We start from the raw sequence: 20359 nt of genomic DNA, 5'->3' as shown, positions 1-20359 counted from the left end.
TATTTAAATCACACGATAAGTAATTATTCCTAATATCTAACTCATCCCAGAGTATAGCCACAAACCTTTTGTTTGTTCCAGTGAATGAGGAGACCAGTTCACCAATAAGGCCAGATGATGCAGCAAGTGAAAGGGAAGAGGAAGCAATGCCAAGCAAACGTGCTACAGACTCTCGAGTATCCATGTCCACGTGACTTAGTAATTGCTTTAACCATGATATTCTTGAAGCAAAGTGTGATGCTACCATCTTAAAAACAATAATATTAATGATAAAAAGGTGCATGTGTCAGCAAAGAATATGCAATCTAGCAGCAAGACAGTAACCAAACAAGACCAGCAACCAGGTGTAGGAAAGCTGCAGCACTAACAGGAGCAACCAAGTTTAGAAAACATGCAGCACTAACCTCTGGAAGATAAGATCCAATTGTCACTAACGCCTTGGAAGTAGTAGAATGCAACTCAACAGAGCCTTCAAATGCCATAGCATGCTCTAGTAGCAAGCACATTCTTTCCACTGAAGACAGAAATTCAGATGATCTTCCTAAGGAGTTGTTTTGCACCAACTCAGACTCAAAGCACTTCAACAAAAATTTAATCATTGCCACATACATTTTTGATGGAAAAAGAAGCTTCTGTTCCCTCATTTCAAAGGAATCTAACAACCTTGGCTGCTGTTTAAGAACATATTCTAGCATGTCTCCAAGCTTAGGATATCTATGATCCAAATTTTGACTGATTATTCGTCCTACATCCTTACCAAGAAACAGTCCTTCAAGTGCCATTTCCCTATTAAAAGAAAAAGGTGGGGGAATGGGGAAGGGGTTGTAAATGCCAATGTTAATTTAATCACTTTATGAATGAGAATGTAAATCAAGAGCAAAGAAGACAAATTAAATGCAAAATAGTGAGAAAGATTAAGGCTCTGAACATACTAATACAGCACAGCAACACAATAATGTCTAACAGTCACATTTCCACTTTACATGGATCAGGAGCAACTGATGTACCAATATGTCCTTTCCATTAAGGTTTGCAAGTAATTTTTATCAAAATAATGCGCTGAGCACACAATTATCTGCAATACCTTTTATATAATTCATTGTCTACAAAACACATGATATATGTGGCCCTTCCAAACACTCAATTCAATGCAAATTATTTCCAGATAACAAATTCATAAGATGAAGTCCGTACAGGATTACTTCTTGATTATTCAACCAAAAATTTTGATAATTTTGAAGAGTGTGACCTGATGGGTTCAGCCTCTGAGTCAGTCTATAAAGGTCCTCATTCTTAATAACCTTTACTAGGGATGCTCACTCTATATAACAACAAAATCCAGTCGTACTGCAAATGCATGCTTCAATGGAATTAAAGCCTGCTTCAGGTTGTCCGATGCAACTGTACTTTCTCTGATTCCCGTGTATGAAGAGGGTTTGTATATCACAAAATTTCAAGTTGAATAAACCTAATAACATGCCATGGTCACTACTTATCTAAACTGAATATTTTTGTTAGCTAAAGGACAAAAAACATTGAAGACTTCAAAATTCCAGAAGATATTAAGTAAAGGCTTATAATTGATATGTGTGTGATACTGAGACTACACTGCCTGGAAAAATTATATTTTTATTACCTATTGTTCAGGAAAATTTAAAAGAAACACTCTTGACTAAGGTCTCCATGTTATCTTCATCCTTCATCATGCCTCACCAAGAGAAATAATGTTGACTTCTAACATGAAAATAGTATGTTGGATATCTGAAGTTTATAATTATGGAGAAAAAGGACATCATCAATAGAATTGGATATTAAATTGGCGATTCAAAGGATTTGGCAATACCAGAAGAAGCATTGTCATGAGTGCAGTCAATGATAGGTAAGGGTTCATGGTGCAGGCAAGTTTAATGAAGTTATAGCATCAGCAGCAGTGCCAAAGTTAGCAATAATATTGGTGGCAACGATTTGAGCTTTAAACAGAGGTCGGATAGCTTGAAATGGCAGAGTTAGTGATGGTAGCAGAATGCCCTTGGCATTGATGAAGCTAATCACGAGGCGATGACAATAATTGCACATACATCACGGACAAAGAACTGGCAGCAGTGGTGGATGTGGTACATGACAGAAAGAAGTACTAAAATTGTGGAGTAATTGAAGAATGTGATCAGCAATTAGCACAGAAGTGCTGCTGATGAAAAATAGATGGTGGAAGTAGCCACGTAAGATGGTAAGTTATGATGGAAATGAGCATGACAGTCAAACAATGCACTCACATGTCATCCCCATTCTAACATTCAATATCATTATACCAAGCAACAATTGAGGAGTAGAAAGAATCCATGAGTCACTTTGAATACAGATGCAAAAGGAATTCTTTGTTCTACTATAAACATAAAGAGGATTTCAGCTACCTTATATCCAACCTAGAGTCAGCGGCTCCAAGCATACAAATGAATCGACTGGGACAATGTTGCGAATCAAACACAGATGTTGCCCACCTCACAGCACAAAAACGAACTTCACTTTGTTCCTGGTCATCACAAAAAAAACAAAAACAAAAAGCAAAACAAGACAAAAAAAATAGGTGCCTTTAGCTCTGCAAAACTTAATGACCAAACCGGAATCATGTGCGGAAAAAATCCAGTTCTAGAGCAGAATAGAAACAAGTCAACAAACAGTGAACTAGAATTGTTGAAGTCTAGTACCACTTGACAATTATTCAGCAACAACGTCTCCAATTGCAGTAGTACAGCAGCTGAAGCTCCCTGGAGATCATAATAACAGTATAACAGCCTTAATATAAAACGTTGGAAGGATCAGATATACACAATATCAAGCCTAAGAGCCCTGTACATCAACTCATCAGACAAGAAGAATTACTTTTATATATAAAATTATCATTTTTTTAGAGGAAGTTGAATTGTATCTAGAAAACTATCAATTTAGCACAAAGCTCAGAATATCTTATACAAGGAGATGCAGCAATACATGCAGCATAAACAAGAGTCTCATGGTCATCAAAGACAGATTAACGAAGAGAATACAGCACTGATGTATACACACATATAAGTATACCATTCTAAAAGTACTTAGGGGATTTTTTAATTTTTGATACAAAAGATCTTTCATTGAGAACAAGGGGGCATAAATGGCAAGCAACTACAGAAGAGGATTCCAATCCAGTGTAGTTCTTGAGCAAATAAATTACACCTGTCCCTGAAGGACAAGAGCAAATTACTTTATGGTTTTTAAATAAAAATTTAACCAAATGATCTCTCACTTAGAATAGTTTACTGCTTATTTATTTTTAAGCATGCAACCGAACATGGAAAAAACAAATAAAATTATAGCAAATTAGATAAAAAAAACACACACTCAATTTTTTTATTAAGAGTAGACCTCCCTTTATATATGCACTTTTCTCCATAAATGTAAAAGGAAAGATTTCTCTAAGGAGTCAGTGAACAAAAAAGAAACAAAAACTATACAATGTAGCAAAAACAGCAGGAACTGTATGGTTTTGAAAATGTGTAGAGAAAGAGTATGTGTGCCCAGGAGTATTTTTGTTATTGACCTACATATTATTTCATCCCCATTGCAATTAACTTTAGATCATTTAGGAAACAAGTAGAAATGTATAGGCCTCCAGAACCATGCAAATCAAAATAAATGGTTTTCAATGATTAAGTTGAGAATATAGGTGAAGTAAGATTTGTATACCATGTAGGCAGCAGCAAGTGAATTTGTCGCTTCCTGGATAACAAAACGAAGAGACTGGGACTCTACTTTCAATGCATCAAAAAGGCGAGTAGCCATGTCAATTTTGTCTCTGCAATGATGGTAAAAAGCAATTACATTATTTAATCAGAGAATGAGGATGGAACCACCACTTATCAAAAAAGACAGGTAAATAACCTGAAAAGTTGAGGCAGGCGCTGTGCAAGTAAGCCTATTGCTTGAAAAGAAAAAGTTCTGGTGTCCCTTGCAACTGAATCTGGGTGAATGAAATAAATTAAAGTAATTCCATAGGATTCCACAGATCAAAATCTGAACAATCATGTAAAAATGAAGTTCAGGAAACTATTCAAATAGACAACCTGATTCAGAATTTGAGTAACCATCAAGTAACTTCAGAATCCCATTCAGTATAAGAGGACCCATGAGTTTCAGTTGATCAAGTTTTGACTACATAAACAGAAAAGAAAATGACAAGGCAACAATATCAAATGAAAATAAAACTTTTGTCAAGGAAAAAAAGAAAACCAAACATAGAATGAGAATAAGAAATAAAAACAAACAAAAAAAATTATTGGCGATATTTTAAATAACAGATTATAAAAAGCTGCTACTAAGCAACTTTCCTTTTTCTCTCATATTGATGATTTTTATTGCTACCACAGAAGCCCTGTGCCTCAAAGCAGGTAGGGACAGCCCTGTCACAACGCAACGTAAGTTCAGCGTGGACTAGCTGGAGGTCAAGCCAAACCAGACCAACCCAATTGAATCTAAAAAAAATGTTTTTTTAAACTATTCTGAATTTTTGGTGATAATTATGTATTTTCCAGCTAAGAATTGCAAGATTCTTCCCCCCCACCTTCCCAGTACCTTCATCTAGATATATATTTATGTAGGTTTGTATAGTATTTGTGCACCACAATATCTTGCATGCTAATCATGAGGTCATTGTCTTCACCATTTTCCAAAGTTTTGGAATAGCAGCTTTGCAAGCTAGAACCTTTGATAATATAAGGCTAGATTAGAAAAAAAGGTATCTGCTGTAGCTAATTTGCTACTTTAAAAAGTGAGTTCTTAATGAAAAGAAATAATGCGGTTGATGCATAGTGGCATTCACATGAAAACTGCAATTTATGAAATCCAGCCACTATTTCCCTAATTTCAGCCCATTTCTCGCAACTAACTCTACATTCATTTTTTTTTTTTTTACAGCTTTAATCTAAATAAAAACCCAAATTCAGTCATTTTTGGTTGCTCTTCAGAATTTCAGCAAGTTATCTGTTATCTTCTTAATTGCAGCAAGATTTTGCCCTTTGATGTTAACCATTTCAAGCTGTTTCATCTCCTAAGCATAAATCTAAACCTTAACAGCCTAATATCCAAAACCCACCACAAAACTCCCTTATGCAGATTTTTAAATCCTGCACCATACCTTTTCATTCTGAATTTACCTGACAGGTTCCATAAATTAAAAGCTTCTATAGTTGAAAATTAAATAGAAATCAAATAATAAGGTGCTCACATGTTTGAAGACCCACACAGTAAATTCCATTCCCAACTGCTTCAGCCTCGAAGTGGTACCAGTCCCTATCCCATTTAAGAATTTCAACAATCAAAAGAAGAAATCAGCATATGGAATTTCTATCCACCAACTAAGTATGAAGTAAGAGAAACAAATAAGCATCAAACAATCCGTTTGCAATGTCAAAAGTCAGATGCTGACAGTGAGAGAATAGAATACTAGCAGATGTAATTTTACCATGATAAAAATCATCTCTTTTGCCGATCAAAAGTGTTGTTATAGCAAGTTTCAGCATTTAACATTTGGGAGGAAAAACATAACCTTTGCAATTAGGGCATTTTTTTATTATGTCCATGGACCTTATCAGATTCAGCAGCTGCACATGTGTCTTCTTTTTATTATTATTCAATCAAAGTTAAGCTCTGATTTATCACTATATATAGAAGTTCAAGTAAACTAGGATGATATTATTCGAACTCTTTAAATGGACATGTAACAGTTTTTTCGTTTTGGATGTTTAGTTCAATTTCATGTTAGAATACTTTGTAGTGTTTGACAATGGTCCTCAAACAAGACCTTATGCTTCAGGGATTTCTTTCTGTTTGTTATTTGTCTCTATTATCTTTAGCATCGTATCCCTACAGTATTACCAGAAAAATTCTAAGGTGCCACTGAAATGTATGCTTTTGTTGTTTCAGGTTTAAATTTATATACCCAACAAGATCCAAAGACTTCCCTGATTTATAAAGTAATTTTGTGCAGAAAAGTGTAAACATACTATGATTACAATATGCTGAGCATCTTGGAGCTATTTCAATTCCAATCTGATATTGGTTCTTACTTTTATTGCTTGCAAACCTTAAACCTAATAAAAGAGATGCTAATCTGGTAATTCTAGGCACAATTAAACCAGAAATATTTGGACATCAGGAAAGTACTCCTTCAAAACTGATCAGGCTTCCAATTCTCCTATTTTCAGTTGGGTTTCTCTGTAACTATAGTCTAATACATAGAAGTTATCAATTTTCTTAGTTATATCTGGATTTTAGTTCAGCATTAGGACCATCAAAGTAGAATAATACTTGATTAGTATATTGCGTACAATAGGTCAAGAGAAATAATTGTCCAGCATCAGTCCATATCATGTCAAGATTAAAGTCTGATCCAATTCAAAAATATATATAACAAATACATTGACTCATGACAGGACTACCTTTTCTTGGAAACACAAATTTATGGCACCAAATTATCAATGCTAATGTGTACTTTAAAATCTTATAATTATTTAGTTGATTGAAGAAAACTGATTACAGGTTCATGCTCAGTGTGGAGTTGAGATTAATCAGCGGTGTGCAAAATCATTTTAAAAAGGAAAGCATAATGAAGCTATTCAACAATCCAATAGATCATGGCACCCATGAACTGAACATCAGAACGAATTCTCACCAACACTAAGAGAACTCATGTGGAAGCAAGATTACACTATTAATGCTAAGTGTAGTGTTCAGTAATACCACACCAATACCTTAAGAAGTATCTCATTTAACAGCCGTTTTTTTCCTTGCTCTTTTAACTCTATTCTTGGCTATGATGGACAACTTAAATGGTTAGGTTAGAAAAGGCTTTGGTTTTAGACTTTCAGTCTTTTCAGAGTAGAGCTTATTCAGTGCTTGTTTGGCCTAACTTTTTTTCAGCTTATCTATCTCTTAAAAGCAAAAGCCAGGCCAAACATAAATTTTGAAAAGCTTGTCAAAAAAAAGCTTTTGGAAAAGCTCCTATGAGGAGCTTTTTCTTCTCTTTTTTTAAAAATACAAGAAAATTTTTATTTTTGTTTCAAAAAAATCCTCATCTGTTAAAAATAATTACAATATAACTCTCTCAAAAAAAGAAATATCCTTTACGATAATTTTAACAAAAATTATAACTTATAAAAAAAAATTTACCAAACAACTTCAGCTTAATTCTAAAAGCTATTATTTTTCATAAGAGCTTTTAAGCTAGAAAAAAGCTAGGCTAAACAAGTTCTCAGTCCCTAGCTTTCTTTTACCATTACAAAACAAAGTTTTGCTTTTAAATTTTACGAAAATTTTGAGCCTGATCTCATACGCGAAGTAATATTACCCTTCACAAAGCTGAATATCTATCATCAGTCATAGCATGTTATACTTCACGTTAGTTTTTGCTACTTTACCACAGTATTAAAAAAATATGCAATGTACCATATATGCAGCCAAAAATGCACTGCAAGGTTGAAGGGAAACTATTTGCTGCTGTGATGGACCGACAAAATACAGCCATCAGTTTCACTTTCAAGGTAGCATTTCCAGGATTGACTCTTGAATCCACAGCAACATTTTCTGCACCTGGTGTGCCTGGAAAAGATGTAAATACGTTGTGTTACCAATCTTCCACCAGCATGAAAAACTCGAAAGATTATCAGCCACAAATGTTATCTCAAGCCACTGCATAAAAGCTAAACATGCATCCAAGAACTCAATTTCCCTAAATCTAGAGATGCTTGCATAAACACCCAAACTTTGATCATACAAGTTCATGCAGTAGATACCAATTGCAACCAAAAATTAAATAGACACTGGCCAACATCACATTAAATACCACACTAATCAATTCAAAATTTACTCTTCCATCTTTATTTGTTTAATAGGTATCATTCAAAGATCATTTCTGGATTCTGATTAATTGGCAAACTCAAAGTTCAAGCTAACAAACTTAAGATTCAGAGATAGAAAGGCTAATGGATCATATATTAATAGACAGATTCCAACAGATTGGCGTCTCCCATCATGTCTTGAATAAAATAACTTAATATTCAAACAAATTACTTTAGCAAATTAACATCTCTCGTTATATAACTTGAACCTTCTATTTCAAAAAAGGACATAATACAAGTGTAAGTTACATTATTATGCATAAATCACAATAATATGCAACACAACTTTTCTGAAGGGAGAAACATTTTAGGATTTTTGAATATTAAAAGTGAAACAAGTATTAGAAACTATCACCTCAAAAACTTTCAAATGGTCTTACTACAACAAAGTTGCAAATAAACAATTATAACAAACTATTAGAGGTGTAAATTGGGCAGGTCAGGTCAGATCACTTCGGTTGAAGGAAATTCGAGTCATTTATTTGAATAATTTGGTTTAACACTTAGGTTATGCAATTTCAGATCATTCAAATTTGAGTTATTTCAGGTTCAAGTTGTTAACTTTTTTAAAATCAAATCAAATTGGGTTTGAACAAATTATTCGGATTCGAATCATTTCAGGCTAGTTATTCGGGTGCTTCAGGTGCAGGTCAATTCAAGTTCCGATCACTTTGAATTTAGGTCATTTTCAGGTTCAAGTTGTTGACTTTTTCTGGTCAAATTGGGTTGGAACTAGTTCGCATGGGTTGTTTGGGTTCAGGTCAGCTTTGCCAACTCTACAAAGTATGATTCTTGGAGATTGAACAAGTGTCATCTTTTAATGCAGTATTGAGCAAGCGTACAAAGAAAAAGGACGACTGTGCTAGTGATGAGAGAAGTTTTTTTTCCCCCAAATGATTAGAGAGGACTTAGTTTTGCTAAATCTGTGGAAGCAGTCCAGAATGCATTAGTGGTTGCCTTTGAAAGAGAGAATAATGTTTGTTAAGGATTACAGAGGTTTCTCACCAAAGAAAAGTCTCAATTTAGGGAATTTGGAAGAGATAAAGTAGTAGTATGATGTTTTAACACAAATTTTCAGCATTTGAAGAAAACAATGTTACTTTTTGAGGTTAAAATAGCCAGACCCTAAACAGCTCACCTTACCTAAGAAGTGCTTAAATATGAAATCAACATACAATCAAACAGATTCACAACCTCCATAAACCACTAAAAGCAAGAACTTTATAATGACATAAATGAGTCATGAGAGCATTAAGGCAGTCTTTTTTATTTTGTCACAATAAAACTTATTATCTGAAAAGTGGAATACATTACTTATGAAGCAAGACAGTCAAAACGATGAAACCTAAAGAACATTTAAGCTTACAAATGTAGCAATAAATTAATTTGATAAAAGAGAAAAAGAATTGCACTTCATACCAGTAAAAAGTAAAAACAGTCTGGTAATCAACCTTGGATCATCTAAATTAGCACCAGAAGCCTTTCTTTTTATGAGCTCCTCTCCTCTCTTGACAACAGGTTCTTGACTTAACAAATCAATCATAAAAGGATCAAGAAAAAACATTCAAATGTAAATTTAATTTAAACACGCAAATTATATAATACCTATCTGCACTAGCAGCCACATATAGAGGATAAACAAGTTCAGGAGACAGCTCCATAGCTTCAATAACATTCAAGATCCCCAACTGCTTAGAAAGAACCAAAGTAACATATACAGATTATATCAAATTCTTAGGTAACTATTGGTCAAAGTGACCTATAGCAAATGTGCTCAGTGAACTTTGAATGCATGTGTATTTACAGCTAATTTACAGTACCATCTATCAGAGTTCAGCAACAAGATAATCTTCCACTCACCTTTCTTGTTAAAAGCATATCACCTTTCAATGGAACCTTCCCTGCAACACGGTTAGCTTGAGCAATGGAAAGCCCGGGTGAGCTCCCTCCTCTGCAGAGAAAACTTAAAAAATTTAGAAACCTTCGGAATGAAAAGGAAAGTAGAAGATTATAGCATCCCGATATTAAAAAGAGTTCCAGACCCTTGAGCTGGTGATTGGTACAAAATTGTATGAAGGCAAAACTCAAGAAATAGATCCCTGTCCTGAGAATCATTCACTAATTTATACTTCGCAGCAACCTCGTCATCAATGTGGCTTGCATGACACTCACCAATCACCTGAAACCAAGGAAATACCAAAAATATCAGCATTGTCTCAATTTTTTTTTTTGAAAAAAAAATACAATATTAACCTATACAGATATCATATTGTGTGTACTTTTATGAGGATAAATTCCAGAACAATTTAGATTTTGAGGGGAACAGGTGTTTGGGTCTAGAAAGAGAGAAGAATCAGTGGGTATGAAAGAGGAAGTAACGAAAAAAGGAAAGAAAAAATAGGGTAATATCAGAATGATGCCAGTGGCCAGCCACGACAAAAAGCAAAGAAAGAGAGAGACAGCAAAGGTAAAGGAGAAATTTAAGAGAGAGTAGGAGAAGATCATGCATACTGGCATGAAGAAAAGAGAGAGATATCTGTGAAGAATATAGCACAAGAAAGAGAGAAACAAAACGAAAAGAAGGGGAAATAAACAAATTAATTATATGGCAAATTTTGACAGCTATGTTATCTCCCACATGCCCTTCTGGACCACATGACTGGATTTAACAAAGTTAACTAAATCTATTATATATTTCCTTCATTTGCAACAGCTCACATAGTTTGGCTCCTTGATCAGACAAAATTCAAGGTTAGGATTCACATTGCACATGGAGTAAGATTGGGCTCTAAATTCTAATCCATTTGCTCAGCCATTCCAATTTCCAATTTTTAGAAAAGATGCAAGAAGAAGGGGAGTTTCCTAAAGATTCACATATACCTTAGTAGCAATTCTCATGAGAATCTCTTGGTGTTGTTGAGGAACCTTCGAAATATTTACCACAAGCATAGGAGCCATATTTTCTTTGTCCTGTAACAAAGGCAAAGATTAATTAGGAAAATGCTACAACTTGCAAGTCATAACTTCAAACCCGATAAAATATATTAATTTCCCAAAGATGAGATTATGGACTACAGAGAATGTAGAACGGACCTTTAAAGGTCCACGTTCAAAAGCCATCTCGATATACACAATGCAAAAATTCTTAACCATTGGATTAGCATTGGCTTCGATATACATTTTCCATAATTCTGGCAGTGGTAAACCAATCTCAGGCTGGTGTCTCACTCTCTTGTTCACATGACTCAAGATCTCAAGAACCTAAAATGACAAAGCAAAAGAAGCATAGTCATTGAGAATATAATGGCCAAAAAGAACTACCTTTACACCATAATTTGACATGTTAAGATGGGGACGGGGGGAAGGGGAATATGATACTTAAAATATTTGGCAAAGGCAGATCCTTGTAGCATAAAGCAGACAACAAAGTATATACATCTAACAATAGATAGCATCGAAATGATGGATGCATGTAAGTCGCTCCAGTGAAAAATTGTACAACTAATTGATAATAAACCAGAAAAATAAAGGGAAAGATCAGAATGCTTGATGAAGCACAGAGTAGCAGCCTCCAAATGTGTTTAGAAGTCCTGCTAAGGTTGGTTCTAGTGCCCAAGCCTTAATTTGGCACAGGGTCAATTCTGGAAACTCTTAGTTGGGAGCATGAATAGGCTTTATCGGTTGCTTTTAAGTCATAACTTCATGTTTCTTTCATTGAAAACCTTAGGTTTTATTTCATTTTCTGTTTATTAAGTTTTATGCATCATGGTACGTTCATGAATTTATGTTTCTTCTTCTAAGTAACTGTAATGTCATTGGAATTGGATAGAGTACCCACTGACAACAAAGAATCATGGGAATAGAAGATTAACATGTTGTACTTTCTAGTGAGAGAAAGTACAAAAATAAAGCACAGAAGTAAAATAGAGACAATGAGTCTGTCTTCTACAAGAAAATTGAGGAAAACAGAAAAATTGAGGAAAACAGAATAAGTCTTCAAATTTGCATAACTTCAATAATAAGCCTTTCCAACATGTCTGCTATAATTGTTCACAAACATTTATGAGATCAATGAATTCAAAATTCTGTATATGTCTTTCATGAAAAGAAAGAGAAGGAACTCAGAGAATTCAACTCCAAACCTATTTAAACCATATCATCCTAACACTTTATTCCTATGCCTTTGAATCCTAAATCCCCAAAATTTAGCAATACCCTAGACCATGATCTATTTAGATTCCACAAGCCATGAAGAAGCCATGCCCAAGGTGTTAAGCAAGATGTTTGGTCAGTTACTCATCTTCGAGCTACATCAGACTAACAAAATAACAAGCTGTAATCAGATATATTTGGCAATTAAACTACAACATAAACTTCTCCAAGCTTCTTTTTAATGGGCAATGAAGAACCCTACCAAATAATACTAACAGAAACATTCACTAAATCAAGCACTCGCTCAAATTGCACCTTACAAATAAACTATGTAAAGAAACCACAAATTCAAAGAATTATAGTAATTCAAACCGGATGCAGATATAGTCATACAGATACCTACTCATGTGCACCGCAGTTAAAGAGATATCTTAACCAATATTTCCTAGCATTGAATCACTACATAATGTTATCAAAATGAATAACATTTGTCCAGCAAAGACGTGTATCAAACTATCTCCACCAAATTTTAGTACTAGTTGATATTATTAAATTCCACAACAATATATAACTTAAATTTTTTTTAAAAAAAAAGCATAGTTCTTACTTTCATATAATTCCAACCTCCAAGTCTCAAATTTAAAAACAATAATAAGAATAATAATATGAACCGCCGAAAGCGAAACCAAAAAATAATTAAAGGATAATTCAAAGATAAAAAAACAAAAGGATCAAAAAAAGAGGAGAATTATTGTAACCTTGTTGCGGACAAGTTGCGAAGAAGAGGAAAGAGAAGAAATGGTGAGAGGGAGGAGCTTGGAGAGCAAGGCTTGGAGTTTGGAGTCATCGCAGAGAGCTAACCTAGTCAACATTCGATCCAACAATTCTTCAGTCTCCGCATCCGATTTTGCCGCTGCCGCTGGCGCTGGCGCTGACGATGATTCCGCCATTTTTTTTTTCTTTCACAACACGACACAACCAATACACACTGTCAGAAGGGACGAGAAGAGAAACGTTACCGAGTCCGCCTTTGGTATTTATCCCTTTTTTTCCTTTCTTTTTAATATATTTGTTTTTTTTTTAAAGTTAAGTGACGATTTTCAAAGACAAAAAATGCCAAAGGTATTATTTCGAAAATAATTTGAATACATAAAAAAAAGTTGCAAAATTCAGAATAAATAAAGAATAAATTATTCTGTTAAAATTAAATTATGAAAAGTGAAAAAGTTCCCATATTTTATTTTTTTTAATTAAAATTACATATGTGAGTCTGATTAAGTTAACATTGAATTAAGAATATTTTATGTGTAGCTTGAGCATCAAGTAAATTATTTATCAAATTTAACACAAAAAAAAATTTATCAAGTATTATAAATAAAATGAATATAATATATATATTTCAATTAAAACTAATAAATTCTCTATTATATTACAAGCATATAATTCAAAAAATATCTATCTAATGAAATAAAGATGAAAAGCTTAAAACATAAAAATTAATGATTTAGTTAAGCTGTAATTTACTTTAAAATAATTGCAGTAAAAGCTTTACTCTTTTGGATACAAGGTTAAAATGAGAAACATTCCAAATTTTAACTCTTTAATACTTTTGATTAAAAGTATATACTTATTTAATACAAGTTTTAATTTATTAGTTATATATCTATATTTCTCCAAAAATTAAAAGGGAGAACAAATAAAAATGAAGGATAAGATCACATTTATATTAGGTTAAAATAAATAAATCCTTTCAACTTTTGATCATATTTATACATGGGTCAATTAATTTTCTAAACACTCCATCTCAAAATAATATATTCCATTTGACACATAAGTCTAGTCCTTAATCAACTGTTAATATTTTTATTAATTTAATGATAAGATACTATTAAAAAGATAATTTTACCATTTATTAATTTTAAAAATTACTAAATTATATTTTTTTTAAAAAAAATAACCCTCTTGTTTGCTGATTACCCCACGACTGAATCTAGCCAAAGAGCACCAAATTCGACTAGATTGCACAGATCTAAGAGCATCACGATCTAATGCTCCCAAAAAGAGCCTAGGGAGATGGGTGGACGATCACTGTAAAGGAACCTACCAGTTGACGAGAAAAAAAAATGAATGAAAATAAAAGGTATTTTAGATATTTTATGTTTAATATTAATATTGTTTACCCTTTTGAAGTTTAGTGTTCATTTTGAAAACTAGTAGACTTACATATAATTATCATTAAAACTTGAGGGTGTTAGTGTATTTTACCTTTTATATTATTATAACAATTATAACGAATGGCATATTTGATTTGTCATACATATCTCACATCAATAAGAGATATAATGGATCTTAGGAGAATATATATGAGCTTTTTATCACTTATTAAGTACGTCTTTTAAATTAGAAATGTTGGTTCATAACAAGTGACATCATAATAGATTTGGATCTTCACTTATGTGGGACTGCCATGAGTTGATTGAGTGGGTTTTAAGAATATAAATATAAACCTTTTATTACTTATCAAGTATATCTTTAAAGTTGAAAACGTAAACCCGTGACATAATTTTGGTTGAAAATATGGAGTGATGAAATAATTTGCATAATGAAAGAGAAATGGAATAACTATTTCGTGAAAATAAAAATAAGGTAAAAAGAGTTATGACATAATTTGGTTTATGGCATGAAATTATCATTTTGATATTATTTTAATATTTAGATGGTAAAAATAGCTTTGAAAGAATAAACTATTAAGTGATAAAAAATATAAAAATATATTTTTATTATAATTTATGTTTTTAATTTGAAACATTATTTTTACAATATATTAAAATATTAATATGATCATTTATTTTTTATTTAATTTTTCTCTATATTAAAATATTAATAAAATATAATTTATTTGAAATAACAAAATATTAAGTGATAAAAAAAGATATAAATATATTTTTATTATAATTTATGTTTTTTTGAAACATCATTTTTATAATTTATTAAAGTACTACTAATTTTTAATTAAAAGTTTAATATGATCACTTATTTTTTCTCTATTTTTAAATTTTTTAAATATTAAAATATTAATAATTTATTTAAAATAACAAAATATTAAGTGATAAAAAAGATAAAAATATATTTTTATTATAATTTATGTTTTTTAATTTGCAATATTATTTTTGTAATTTATTAAAGTATTAATAATTTTTAATTAAAATTTTAATATGAGCATTTATTTTTTATTTAATTTTTCTCAATTTTTTAAATTTTTAAATATTAAACTATTAAAATATTATAATTTATTTAAAATATTAACAATTTATAATTAAAATTTTAATTTATTTTTTAATTTGAAATATTAATATTTTAATAATTTACTATAGTTATTATGGACTTATAATTAAAACTTTAATATAATTTTTTAATTTCATTTTTTTTTGCTTTTCTTTCTTTCTTTGCAACCACCAAAGATGAGACCAGCACTTCTAACACTACTGGCACAAAATTGGTCAAAATATCCACCAAACCCTTGTATTCATGCATTTTGTTTAATTTAATCATCGTACTGAAAATTGAAGCAATTTATTTCCTCCCTATAACGATATTCAATTTTATCGTTATAAAAATGATGTCAGTGTTTTGATGATGTGGCACTCACATGATTATGTGGCATGTCACGTGGCATCGATATGATGACGTGGCAATGCCACGTTGCATTCTTATGATGACATGTCAGTACCATATGATAGATCAAAAATTTTAAAACAAAATTATGTCATGTCATAGTGATTAAATTAAACAAAAATATATAATATAGGGACTAAACTAAATAAAATTAAAATTTTAAAAAATTAAATTAAAAAAATATTAAAAGATATAAATCTTTAAGTAGATGATTAATAACATAAAGTTTTAAGTGTGAAAAAGTTATGGTGTTAAAAAATATATATAAATTTTTTTTCTTAATTATTTGATTTTAAAATATTTACATTAATTTTTTTTTGGCAAACTTAAGATTGAATTCTCCTTTTATAAAAAAATTTTTGAAAAAAATTTCATACCTAAAGTCAAATTTAGATAAATAACTTACATTATGTTAGAATAAAATAATATAAAAAAACTAAATAAAATTTGTTTCTTTTATTTATAATAGTACAAAAATTTTAAATTTATTTTACTTAGTTTTTAACTTGAGTTAAATTTAAATTAGCAAAATAGATTGATTTAATTTTTTTCTTTTAAAATAATAAGGATAGGAGATATGGAGTTAGCGATGATTATAAAAAAAAATTCTTCATTCTAACTTGCTTAATTTAAAATAATAAAACTCTTATTACAACTATATAATTTAAGCTACTCCATTGCTATAATTTTTTATTTATATTTTATGTTTTTATTTTATTTAATATTTTAAGTTATATTTTTTAGGTTAAAATTTTTTAGATTAAAGATCGCATTTATAATTGATAGAGTTAAATATTGTAAATATTTGTCTAATTTTATTTTGTATATATAAATTTTTTTTATATCTAAATTAATAATTTAAATTTAAATTTAGCTTAATTCGATTGTGATATTTGAACTTAAATAAAATCATTTTATAAGAAATTTTGAGCAAATTTAAATAAAAGGTAAATTAGATAAGGGTTAAATAATTCCAAAAGAATAGATATTTGTAAATTGTGAATGTTATAACTAAATCAACCTATTTTTCTGATTTAAGTTTAACTCAAGTTAAAAATTAAGTCAAATAAATTTCAAATTTTTATACAATTATAAATAGAAGAAAAAAATTTAATTAGTCCTTTTATATTATTTTATTCTTATATATTGTAAGTTATTCATCTAAATTTACCTTTAGGTATGAAAATTTTTTTGTAGAAGAAGAATTTAAACTTAAATTTTGTAAAATAAGATAAATTAATGTACATATTCTAGAATCAAATAATTAAATAAGAAAATAAGTTATTTATTTTTTTATTAAATATTTTTAAAATTAATACTTACAATATGAATATTAGAGAAAATTGAACCTGATTTTTTGATAAATAAATATACATTTTTTATTTCTTTATATAAAGAAATATAAGGCTAGGATTTAGAAATTAATTTGGATTTTATATTATTATTCCTTTTTAAACTCTTTAACTAACCATTATTTTTTATTTTATTAATTAGGTCATAAATAATAAAATCTTCTATTCATGTCTAAGTCTCTATATAATTCATAACATACTATCATTGACCAAATTTAATTCATAACATATTATCATTGGCTAAATTGATGCTTGCATTGATATTTTGTTTCTCCAAGAAAATTTGTTTTATTTGTAATTTCTTAAAAAAACTTAATCAACAAATCATAGAAATATTTAGGTTTTGACGAATAAATTCATTTCATGCCCTCATTAAGTTAAGTTATATGTGTCCGAAAATTAAAATGTGTATAAGAGTCAATTTTTTTGCTAATTAATATGATCCAAAAATTTCATGTTTAACCTCTCATAATGGAAAGGATACATGAGTCATATAAAGGGCACATCAATCAATTTAATATATGGTATTTATTACCTCTTTAAAAAAATAAGTTATTGATTTGTCATTCTTATAAATAAATAATATATTGTTTATTGATTTTTACTAAAAAAATTATATAATGTTTATTTATATAATTAAAAATAAATCATATAAATTGAATTACTTATTTAAACAATATAGATTTGATTTCAATTATAAAAATAGACTTGACACAAATTTAAGCCCAAACTTAATACAAATTTTTCCATGATTTTAACATTTTTTTGCCATTTAAGTTCAAGCCCAAACCAAGCCACATCATTACATGTGCCACGTCAGCGCTGATGTCATTCTTTTAACGATAACATTGGAAGTTGTTAGATAGAGGGACTAAATTGAAATAATTTTTAAAATCAAAAAATTAAATTACTTTGATTTTAAATATAGAGACTAAATTAAACAAAATATATAAATATAAAGACTTGATGAGTATTTTGACTAGCAAAATTTGGTCTTTAAAGCACCAATTTTGCATTTCTAGTGATCAAGGATAGATTAAAAGTGGTGGCGGTGCTTAGTTTTATGTTATTATTTAATTTTATTTTAAAAGTGATCGAAATCTAGATAAAAGCTGTCATGGAAGAAAGTGTGTTTGGTGAGAGTCAACAACTATTTGAAGAATGAAGGCTTAAAGGTTGAGGCAAAACGGTGTCATTTCATCACTGTTAGTATGGATAGTCTTAAATGCATGATAAAGAGTTGTTTAAATAAGTCTAGTTAGTTGTTTAGTGTTATACGACATAATGCTGTGTTCTTTAATTTTTAGTGTTCAAAACTCTTTGTCCAAGTATCATTTTGATCTTTGTTTCTCTTCCAGCTTAATAGCTACTTTAATTTTTTGTTATTGTTGCCATTGTAAGTGCACAAGAACCTATGCTTCATATCTATGCTCTTTGTTTTCAGTCCTATTTTTCAATATACTCATACTGTAGCTAGATCTAAGCTTGGTTGTTTTAGTTTTTCAAATTCTTGCATAAAAACGAAAATGGAAATTGAATTGGTGAGAGGGAAAATCATATTTTTAGAAAAGCTTTTCAAAAAAAAAAGGTGATTAATTTTTTTTTCAAAATTAAATTATTGACTCAATTCATAACTTGATATAATTACCTTTTAGTCATCTTTCATATAAAATCCTAAATATGTCACTGCTTACGGTGAATCAATCATTAGAGAGTCAAATTGATACTTCTCGTATCAAATCTGGTCATTAAAATATAAAATTCGACTAATAGAACTTTATATAAGCGTTTTCTTGATAGATTTGAAGTTAGAGTATCAACTTGAATGTTAGATTTTATTATATATAAAATAATAATTTTTTCAAAAAAGCTAAATGCATATTTGTTTAAAATTTTTTTTAAGCCATTCCTACTCTAATAGAATAGTTAATATCAAGGGAGATTCAAAATTAACTATTCCATATTTTTAAAGAAAATCCATTCTTGGAGAATGGTCAAATGAACCAAACGTAAGCTTAGGAACAGGGGAATTAGGAATACCCCAACCCAACATGCCACAAGTGAAGATGGAGTTTCACTAACAAAGGTGTCTTTTCTTGAATAAACACGAGCAATATATATTTCTTGTGCTTAGATCAAGTCCCTAATAAAGTTCAATTATTGTAATTAGGGATACGAAAAAAGGCCTCTATATATACATATTTTATTTTTTATTTTTCTTTTAAATTGTGTAGCATCGTTGTAAAGTTGTCGGTAAAAGAGTATAAATTTTATTCTTTTTGTTTTGTTTTGTTTCTCTTAATTTTGTTTCAAATGGGCTCTAATTGTACTATTATCAATAATCCTCTCGAACCCTATTACTCCATTAGCCTTACAATAGGGGGGGAGGGCCGGGACAGAATAAGATTGGAATAATAATCTCTTCTTACATCAACAAATAAATACACCAAAATGCAATATTAATTTTAATTAAAGTAACTTATACAAGTGCGAAGTATTGACGATTATAAATAACTAATTTTTAAGCCCTGCATTGCAGGGTTATTCTTTTGTCATTGTTTATTTTAATTTTGAAAACTCTATTTATAAATTAATTTACATTTTTTTGTTTACTTAAATCTTTTTCCCAAAAAAAAATGGCTCCAATTTTTTAATCAAAAAAATGTAACAACAATCTCATTAACACAATTTATCTCACCCAAAAAGTGATTAGGGCGCACCCATCTTAATGACAAGAGAGAGCTAAAATAATAAAAAATAGATATATTATGTAAATAAAAAAATATTAAAGGATACTTATATTAATGACAAAAAAATGAAAATAAATAAAACTATAATATGATAAATACTTTAAATACGAACAATGACACAGCTATGCTAAGGTTTAATTTGTAACACCAATTAATGGTGCACCAATTTAAGATCATTTTGTTTGCTTAGACTTAGACCAATCTCGTTTCTTATAATTCATAATTTGTTTTTTTTTTCAACAGAAAGATTTCAATTTATAATATATATTTTTGTATATAATATGCAATCTAACTACAAGTTCTGACCTATTCTTACATAATAACAATTAATATATGAATCAGGGCCGAATATCATTGTGTTCTACTATTAATATTTTAGTAAAAAAATTGATATCAATTATGAGATTATATTTTATTATTATTATCATTACTATGATTGTACAATACCAAATGTATTCCCTAAACACTGATACACTCTTATATTCAGAATTCACAAATAAAA

The 20359-nt window shown here is 29.9% G+C and overlaps 1 protein-coding gene across 1 annotated transcript in view; it reads right to left on the bottom strand.

The window, feature by feature from the left end:
* LOC110412102 (ARM repeat superfamily protein) overlaps window positions 1-13101 on the bottom strand; it is a 28053-nt gene extending 14952 nt beyond the window's left edge. Inside the window, exons 1-16 of the mRNA XM_021422548.2 lie at window positions 12839-13101; window positions 11022-11189; window positions 10809-10898; window positions 9971-10107; window positions 9789-9879; window positions 9534-9616; window positions 9348-9454; window positions 7477-7629; window positions 5258-5322; window positions 4098-4185; window positions 3916-3994; window positions 3721-3829; window positions 2706-2765; window positions 2412-2530; window positions 405-786; window positions 66-247 (exon numbers count right to left, since the gene is read on the bottom strand). Of these exons, the coding sequence (XP_021278223.1) occupies window positions 66-247; window positions 405-786; window positions 2412-2530; window positions 2706-2765; window positions 3721-3829; window positions 3916-3994; window positions 4098-4185; window positions 5258-5322; window positions 7477-7629; window positions 9348-9454; window positions 9534-9616; window positions 9789-9879; window positions 9971-10107; window positions 10809-10898; window positions 11022-11189; window positions 12839-13030 (2105 nt within the window). The 5' untranslated portion in view covers window positions 13031-13101. The remainder of the gene's footprint in view (window positions 1-65; window positions 248-404; window positions 787-2411; window positions 2531-2705; window positions 2766-3720; window positions 3830-3915; window positions 3995-4097; window positions 4186-5257; window positions 5323-7476; window positions 7630-9347; window positions 9455-9533; window positions 9617-9788; window positions 9880-9970; window positions 10108-10808; window positions 10899-11021; window positions 11190-12838) is intronic.
* Between the last annotated feature and the right edge of the window lie 7258 nt (window positions 13102-20359).

This window comes from Theobroma umbraticum, unplaced genomic scaffold (assembly GCF_002168275.2).
Source record: "Theobroma umbraticum cultivar Fairchild unplaced genomic scaffold, ASM216827v3 scaffold_95.0, whole genome shotgun sequence".
Lineage (NCBI taxonomy): Eukaryota > Viridiplantae > Streptophyta > Magnoliopsida > Malvales > Malvaceae > Theobroma > Theobroma umbraticum.
Note: the sequence above shows the minus strand (reverse complement) of the source record. Positions and strands in the feature narration are given on the sequence as shown.